The sequence below is a fragment of the Sander lucioperca genome, chromosome 16 (assembly GCF_008315115.2).
Source record: "Sander lucioperca isolate FBNREF2018 chromosome 16, SLUC_FBN_1.2, whole genome shotgun sequence".
Classification (NCBI taxonomy): Eukaryota; Metazoa; Chordata; class Actinopteri; order Perciformes; family Percidae; genus Sander; species Sander lucioperca.
In genome coordinates, this window is record NC_050188.1 from 20,877,814 (window position 1) to 20,886,304 (window position 8,491).

At 42.5% G+C, this 8,491-nt stretch overlaps 2 protein-coding genes across 2 annotated transcripts; both read right to left on the reverse strand.

The window, feature by feature from the left end:
- Positions 1 to 1,342: 1,342 nt before the first annotated feature.
- On the reverse strand, positions 1,343 to 3,508 carry twist1a (twist family bHLH transcription factor 1a). The gene is made up of 2 exons (XM_031323341.2): positions 2,315 to 3,508; positions 1,343 to 1,828 (listed from the first exon to the last, which is right to left on the reverse strand). Exon 1 carries the CDS (start codon positions 2,888 to 2,890, stop codon positions 2,342 to 2,344), a length of 549 nt encoding a protein of 182 aa, XP_031179201.1. The 5' UTR covers positions 2,891 to 3,508; the 3' UTR covers positions 1,343 to 1,828; positions 2,315 to 2,341.
- Positions 3,509 to 4,833: 1,325 nt separating this feature from the next.
- LOC116066849 (fer3-like protein) lies at positions 4,834 to 5,541 on the reverse strand. The gene has a single exon (XM_031323003.2). It carries the CDS (start codon positions 5,539 to 5,541, stop codon positions 5,080 to 5,082), a length of 462 nt encoding a protein of 153 aa, XP_031178863.1. The 3' UTR covers positions 4,834 to 5,079.
- Positions 5,542 to 8,491: the final 2,950 nt, after the last annotated feature.

Consider the following 8,491-nt stretch of genomic DNA (forward strand, 5'->3'; position numbering starts at 1 on the left):
GGCTTTACCTTCCGCACGCAAACCGTGAAGCAAAAACACAGTAATGCTCCCATAATCATCATTCACGGCCCTATGGAGGGAAATGAAATGCACCTAGAAGTGTGTCTCAGTATCTTTCATCTATGATAGTTCCAAGTACTCCTTTAATAGCCTATTGCTTTAGGAAATCTACAGTATTTTACTGTGTAATCTTTAAGCATTTATTACTGGACATTTAAAAATATTTAAGGAAAGGAAACTTTTGGCTTAAAGCAAGTAAAGGCAATGGGGTCCCATCTATATCCCTCTATCCCTGGTCTAATCTAGTCCTACGATCCCTGAATACATTTAAGAACCTATTTTAATCCAGAAAATGCATTGATAGTTGTGTGTATTTAATTTATAGAGATATTTTTGGCAGAAAGTTGCAAATGTTTATTTGGCTAAGCGGTTGAGCTGTTCTAATATTGCTCAAGAAGACTTATTTTCTGCAGGTTGATATGTGTGGTTTCAAATATAAGAGGATTGATGTCTACACATACCTCAATGTCTCTTATATTTTTATATTTGCACAATTTCTACGGGTACTTGTGATTGTGCTGTTTCAGTAGAAAAGTGAGTTTTTGTGGCACAAACTGAACACATCTTCATTTCAATACAACGTTTTCTGTGGAAGAACAGTAAAAATCAACAGATATATATATATATATATATATATATATGTAATAACAAAATACAGTATTGAGTTAAACAATGCATGTACCTTTTAAAATGATTTTGTTTTTCCCATGGTACCACTATCATGAGTGTTTATTGTTTTGATCATTATTCACATATATGAATAACTATTTCTTCTTCATCAGACCTGCAGGTATTGCAGTTTGCTTTATGACCTGCATTCACCCCTCTTATCTGTTAGAGCTCTTGGAGTAGCTGCTGTAGCACCTGCAGGATACTTCCATGCTGACCTGTGGCTCGGAGGATATCTGGGAATATCATGCATGCCTCCCACAGCTCCACATTCACCCTGTTCAAACAGACCACCGGCAAATTATGGCTTCCCCAGATCCCAGAGCTCAAGGAATCACTACAGAATAAGCCCCGAGTATGAGATGTTTTCTTTTGCCCCCTCGACTGTGGTTCAGTTAACTGGAGATTCAGCAACAACCAATGAAAATAAACACTCAGCAAAAGCTCAAAGTACTCAGAGTACTGAGACTATGGGACATGAGTTTGTTTCCAAAAATGTCAGGTATTTAAAACAATTTTTGTGTGTCAAATAACCAACCTCAGTTTATTATTTTATAATCCAGCCTCTTGTTATAGAGTCTAAGCTGAAATTTATAATGAATATCCAGACAACTGAGAGGTAAGAATGATACTTTTCATCATTTTTTTATTCAAGATATTAGCAAATATATACAACACTCAAATGCACAGACTCCTGATCCATTCAGCATTCTGTGATATCCCAAAAATAAATAACTTTTATTTGAGTGGGAAAAAGGAATTTCGAGCCTGTGTAGAAAAAATAAATACAAAATTCTTCATTTGCTGTGAAACATTGTCACAGGGAATGCGGGAATGAATTGTCATTTGTCAGAGCAGTTCCTCAGAGCTCAATTTGTTTTTACAACATTCATAGTCACAGTGGTCTTTCTATCTTCATATCCGTCCTGTCTGTCCTAAGTGCTCCCTTGCAAACATCACAGTCCTCGCAACGGGAAATATGAAAAGCCGGCTCTCCTCTGAGGCCTGAAGCACAGCGGCTGACCCCTCAGCTGTGTTTAGCCTGTTCCAGTCTATGTGAAGGGTCGGCCTGCTCCACTGGTTCTTCAGTCTGGGTAATCTGTGAAAGAAATATTATTTTTATTAAAATTTAAAAAAAAAATTCAATACATAGAAATGTAGGATAGATTGTAAGATTCATGTATTTGTAGGCTGTTTTTGAAGAGATGTAACCTGGTTATGATCTATGGGGTAAGCATTGTAAACTTATCTATCTTTTCAGAAAAAAACACATTTCCCTCTTTGTAAGTAGTAGTTTAGTTTAGGTTTAAGGTCGACGGTGAAATCTTGTGAATGTCTTACAAATAATGTGCTTAATATTTTTGTACAGTCTACAGGGACCCCCCACCCCCCTTATTACGAAATGAAACAGGCATCATGAATTTCAAAAGTGTTTTGGGGGGATGCCATAGAAATACTGCAGCGAAAGTATCCCTACATGTATATTGGAACAATAACTACACTGTGGTTGTGCGTAAAATGCGCAGGGACATTTTGGCACAGCTTGTCTCCCTGTAGGATGAACAGTATAAGTCGCTTAGCTTACCGTGCTGCACCATCCACAGCAGCCATGCTAGTGGGACGTAGTAGACAAGGACCACGAGCCCCCCATTCTCCAGACCGAGAACGCGTAGCTCAGGCGTTCGTGCGCCACGTAGCTGCAGCTGGTTCCTCGCGCGTCCAGGTCATCGGTCTGCAGAACTTGGCACAGGAAGTCGATGTACCGGGCAGCCAGCTTCAGCGTCTGGATCTTGCTGAGTTTGTCCGACGGGAGGGTGGGAATGATCTTACGTAACGACGTGAATGCCTCGTTGAGAGACTGCGTCCGTTGCCGTTCGCGGATGTTGGCCATCCCGCGCTGTGTCTGTAGGTCATCGAACGAGGGCGCGGGGCTGCTGCTGGCTTCGCTGTCGCCGCTCCCTGCGCTGCCGCGTCCTCCGTCGCAGCTCTTTCTGCATTTCTTCTTCCCGGGGCTCGGACTCTCCATGTCTCCCTCCTCCTCCTCGTCTGCGCGCCTCCGGGTCGCCCGCCGCTTCCTCGCGCCTCTCCGCGGAAGCTGACGGTCGGTCTCCTCCTCGCTGTTCCCCGCACTGTCCATTGGGGAGGAATCCTCTTCCCGCATCGTCTCTTCAAAAACCTTTCTATATTATGTAGGAGCGTAATAAGCCCTGACTCTAATTCAGTGAACTGGCTACAACATCAACAAACGCGACAGGTAATGAGAAGTGTGGCCTGCAAAGGGGTGTGGGCGGTATTACGGTAAATCTCATGCGCCACTGAGAGGGAGAGGTGTCTGCCAGACTGGGGCGAGCGGGGCTCTTATAGCGGGGAGCGGGCAGGACGATTTTGGGGAGCGCTGTGATTGGATAAGGAGGGGTGTAACATAATACTGCAGGGGAAGGAGAGTTCTAGCTCTAATATCAGAAATTGTGTTTAAGACTCCTTATGGCTCTGTTACACACGATTACGTAAAGGAGTGTATGGGGCGCGGTGTTATTGGTGTAGATTGTGCAAGGACAATAGGAACTGTACCTATTTTAGGTATTCAATCGTTCTCCCTTCCTCACCCCAACTTATTTCTGGACCAAATGCATAATGCTGTTTTTTCTCTTACTCTTGGGTCAATTGTACATCTAGCCTAGTAGTAGCTCTCTATTTAAGCTCTATAAAAGTATTTTGTTTAAACGTTACTCTATGTCAATATGCTTACACACTTCTTTTTACTTATCTCCTATTGCAGATAAATCAAAGACACTGAAAACATAAGAGGAATTCCTCCACAAGTAGTCTGTTGGCCCTACGTCTCCCTGTAGGTCTAGACACTGCCTGAGATGGGAGCAGTGGTGGCTGTGAAAAATATCAGACCTACTGAAACACAGGAGGCTGTCACAGCAGGAGGTCTCTGCTCGTAAGCAGACCGAGGTGTTTATTTTCCCGTCAGCGGCCCCGCGTTGAGGTATGCGCTTAAATGGGTCTGACTCCCGCAGGGATGTGGACACCGCGGCTCAGGTTTAAAAGACGGGCCGTCCCAGGGAGCTCTCAGGGCGGATCCGTGCTCACAGCGGGGTCGCTGAAGGCGGTGTAGGGCTGGAGCGCAATGCAAACAGTGAAGGTGATGAAGATGGACTGTGGAGAGAGAGAGAGAGAGAGAGAGAGAGAGAGAGAGAGAGAGAGAGAGAGAGAGAGAGAGAGAGAAAGAGAGAAAGAGAGAGAGAGAGATTAGCACGCAGTCTAAACACGCACACATGACCACCCAGTTCTGCGGCCTACCACGATATAATATCAAAATTCAGCAGAGATACCACTACATGTGGCTGAAACTATAGATCTGGCAACTTTTGGAGGTGGTCTGTGGTGTGAATTAGAGGCCTCACCTATGATGAGGGAGGATGACACACGAGGAGGTCCACAGCAGGTCCAGTCTGGTCCCTTTTTATGAGGAGGAACCACCACAAGCGCCTTTCAGGCCTGGATCTCTCTGAACTGACTCAATTTACACCTCAGTGCTAAAGATAACATCCAGCGTCACGCAGTGAGCCTTGGATTTGCGATTCAAATCCGCTGACACGGTTGGTGATAAGGCTTTAAAGGGCCAATAAATACTTTTAATTTGTTCTCACTTTTTTTGAGGAAAACCTAAAGCTACCTTTGTTCTCAGGTAGACCTGTTCCATGTCCGCATAAGGCCAGGTGAGACTGTGTCGCTCTCCATGGTGCTGAAATAACACCTGAAGCTTCAGCATAGAAACCTTCCTAAAAATGTATAGTAGCGTTTAACGTATGACAGTAAATGTTACTGTTACGCTTTAAAATAGTATTGGATGCAGCCTTCTAACACTACAAAATAAATGCATTTAGGTGATAAAACTGTCAGGACATTATATTCCTATACACTGGCCTAATTGAGTTGAAATTTAATTGCATGTTGTTTTCTTTATGATGCTGAGCAAAGAACACATGGGCTACATTATTATAGCATATAGATTTATTTTAAAGCAGCAATAAGTCACATATATTAGGTGAAATATTTGGATATTTGTTTTGGTCACGTCTAATAATTTATGTCATTGGCAAAATAATATGTCATGCTCTACTTTTCTGGAGTTTTTGAAGCGTTGTAAAAAAAAAAAAGTCTGTATATATAGTTTCAAATATTTGTTGTCTAGTTCTAAGATTTCAGAAATTGACCCACATCACAGTTTGGATACAGATGACATGAATGTAAATTTAGAACCGTTCATCAGTTCAACCATTTCAGTAATATATTCAATACAATCTCCAAGGAATAAAGTTCATATTGGACTATTGTGACTCAGGTGTTCTCCAACAGGTCCGTCATGAAGGAAATGTAGACGATGGCCAGACGGAGTGTGTCGATACGGGACAGTCTCTTCTCGTAGGCGAATGTGGGGACTTTCCTCCTCAGTTCATCAAACGCCTCATTCAGGCTAAACATCCGCTTCCTTTCCCGCACATTGGCCGCCTGCCGCTGGACCACAGTGATGATCCTCCTACGTTTGGACTTGCTGTGATGCCCGTGCGCCCCATGGCTGCAGTACCTCGGTGCGCCCATCACCAGATGCTCGGTGCAGAGCTCCGCGTTTTCCAGGTCGCTCCAGGGCGAGTCGCTCAGCCGTGTCTGGTTGTCCACGCTAGATGCGTCATCATTATCATCCTGCCGTTTCGGTCCCAAAGTGCACTTTTGCGGAAACTTCATCAGGTTCATGTCACTGACAAAATCTATTAGCGTGGATTCTACTAAGCAGTCCTCCATCCCCACATTCAGTCCCAAACAGAAGTCTCACAGAGAATAAGTTACTTTTATATGTCTGCTATTCAGTCAGCAAGCCAAAAACTGACGCCAATCAAAGCTTTCAGGACTGGCTGAACTCATTCACCAGACACAGAGGATAGAGAAGGAGAGCATCTCAACAAGTAAATCCACATTTCCCCAAATCCGGTCAAAGCACACAGGGTGAGATCCTATTTGGCTCAAGTCCAAGGGCCTTTCCTGCTGTTTTAATAAGATGCCTATGCCTCCTCACAGCGAGACATCTTTTATGTCCCCTCTACCTCTATGTTGAGTCCATTTCTAAGGTTAGTCGGCCAGTGACTAGGTTGAATCCAACGAGAGAGGCTTAAAAAGGCAGGCAGGATACTGGAGGGCCCTGCCAATTGATGCACTGTCCTCCTGGAGGCCCTTAATGAGCTTCTGAAGGACGGAGGCTCTTGACAGAGGGTCATACAGTCTTGTTTGCACTCTCCCCTCTGCTTTAGAGGCTAAATAATGACACTTTTATCACTTAAACAGGCCAGGAGAAGACCAAATAGAACATTCCCTAACAGTCACTATACACCACATGCTTTTCTGTTGCAAATTAAAGCAAATAACTGTCCGTTCCCATGGCAGGACAGAGTCCACACTGCAGGGACTGCTGAGAGAGTCACTGGTGTAACTGTGGGCTTAATGCCTCTGGACACTATGACAAGTAGTGCATTACTAAGACCAAACTTGTTGTTGTTGTTGATGATGATGATGATGATAGTGGCGATGACAAATATGTTGAGAAAGAGTTGAGTCCGATCAATTAAGTCCAACCTGAATACTATTTGCTTTCAATGTAAAAGCTTTAAAATTGATACATGCTTTCCCTACAACTTCACATGCTTCATTTGTGTAAGAGGCAATTTTGGATGAAAACAATACATTGTGTCCTTCTCAGTTGTTATGAGCAGTATACAGCACATTTTGCCTGACCTGCAGGGAGACATTCACAGTGTTGGTAGTCCTTTCAGAGATAGAGCTTATTTGAAATGTTTCACATTGCTGTTGAGTCAGTTTAAGAACACAAACACTTATTTGCCTAATAATTGAATAGGCATGCAAGAAAGGTTGCATTTAATACAGAAACACAGGTTTGGTCCAGACCGAAAACAGTCTCCGTAAATAACTTACTTAAGGGCAACTCAACTGTTGCGGTTTAAGGAGGAAAGAATGTACTGTTATAAAGTTTCTGAATTCAGCTAGTACTGGTGGTTTTAAAGCCCCCTCATGATGACAAATTGTTCCAGAGGCATGGAAAATTCTAACTTCCAGCTTCACAGAACTGGACTAACTAGGCACCTGATCATATTAATAATGTAAAAATGGACTGATCCATGAGGATAAGTTCTCCTTTCGTTGGTCCCTTCTGGGAGGTCAGAGGTTATGGTCGATCCCAGAACAATACCTCTGAAGCTTTGTAGAGATTTCCATTTCAACTGAAGTTGCCATACATCCATGCAGTTGGTTGACAGCTCACTGCTCTGATAGTATGTGAATGCATCTAAGTAGTGGTCTTGTCCAGTAGGTTTGAATGGTCATATTGAGTACCTATTATGATGTTAACATCACTCTATGAATATTAATAGCAAATTTGGTAGCACTATTTTAATCTGCCATATTTACAAGCAGTTTTTGAAAAATGAATAAATAGTTTATGACCCATTATAACATGTTGCACACACATATGAGACCATTTGTGTTGATTAATAAACAACTATAACTCCTCATATATACAGTAGCATATATTATTGGTGTATAAACAGATAGCCTTGATTAACATAGTTGCAATCGTATGTAATATCTCTTCATAAGTTTTTAATACATTTATGAACAGTTTTAAACCTGTCTATGAATGATTTGTACAATGTATGAACAATTATGAAATGTTTATAACACACTGTAAGAATTTGTCACATACACACAAATGTGTAATTATAGTATTAATTGACTGTTTATACCCTAGAAAAGGAATGCTTTGTTGCTATCATTGCAACAAAACACACCTTTATATTTGCTTACAATAACATTATAGTGTGTTATAAACCATTAATTAAGTGTTTATATTCTGCTTATAAATGCTAAGAGGGGCAGGTAAAATTCATTTGGCAGTTGCCTGGTGGAAGTATTGATCAACTTTCAGCATGTTGCTCCCGGCAGTGTCAACATGCTCTGATACCAGTCACATCAGTAACATACCAACAGTAACTTTGTGCCTATGCATTCCTGTGTGATTATTCCATATACATAAGAGTGTGAGCACATAAGTGTCCATCTTGTATACACACTCCAACCTAAGTGTATCTTCCCTATCTTCGTCCGCTGCCTCTTCTTCCTCTCGCTCTGTTTTCCCGACAGGCAGATAAACATGATGGGACATTCCGCTGGTCGTCGTGGAAACGCTGAAAAAGCACAGCTGGGCGGGAGAATATGAGGTAATCTCACCCTGGGGCTGCTGGGTAAATATTGGTCTTAAATAAGGAGTTAAACCCCAAAAGAGGCACACAAACACACACACAGGCACACACACTAACACGCACGCACGCACGCACGCACGCGCGCACACAAACACACACACACATACACACACACCTACAGGGGTTTGTCCCAGTTTGGAACACCCAGGACAGACCTTCACACAGAGACTCATAATGGCCCATTTCCTGCCCTGCTCTGTTATTATTATTGGTTACACAGAGTGAAATTAATGAAAGTGTCCGGTGTGACTATGTTTACCATGTTCATCATCTCAGTTTAGCATTTTGCAGGTATTATTTGCAGGCCTAAAGAATTTGACAAATAAAAACCTTTGACCTGATGATGGCACAAGGTGGAAATTCAGGGGGCCGCCAAAGTTATTACAATTTATCCTCTGAGGACCATGAAGCTCTGTACATGGCAT

Excerpts from the sequence above, each read along its gene's own strand:
- twist1a (XM_031323341.2), bottom strand. The coding sequence starts at position 2,890 with ATGCGGGAAGAGGATTCCTCCCCAATGGACAGTGCGGGGAACAGCGAG.
- LOC116066849 (XM_031323003.2), bottom strand. The coding sequence starts at position 5,541 with ATGGAGGACTGCTTAGTAGAATCCACGCTAATAGATTTTGTCAGTGAC.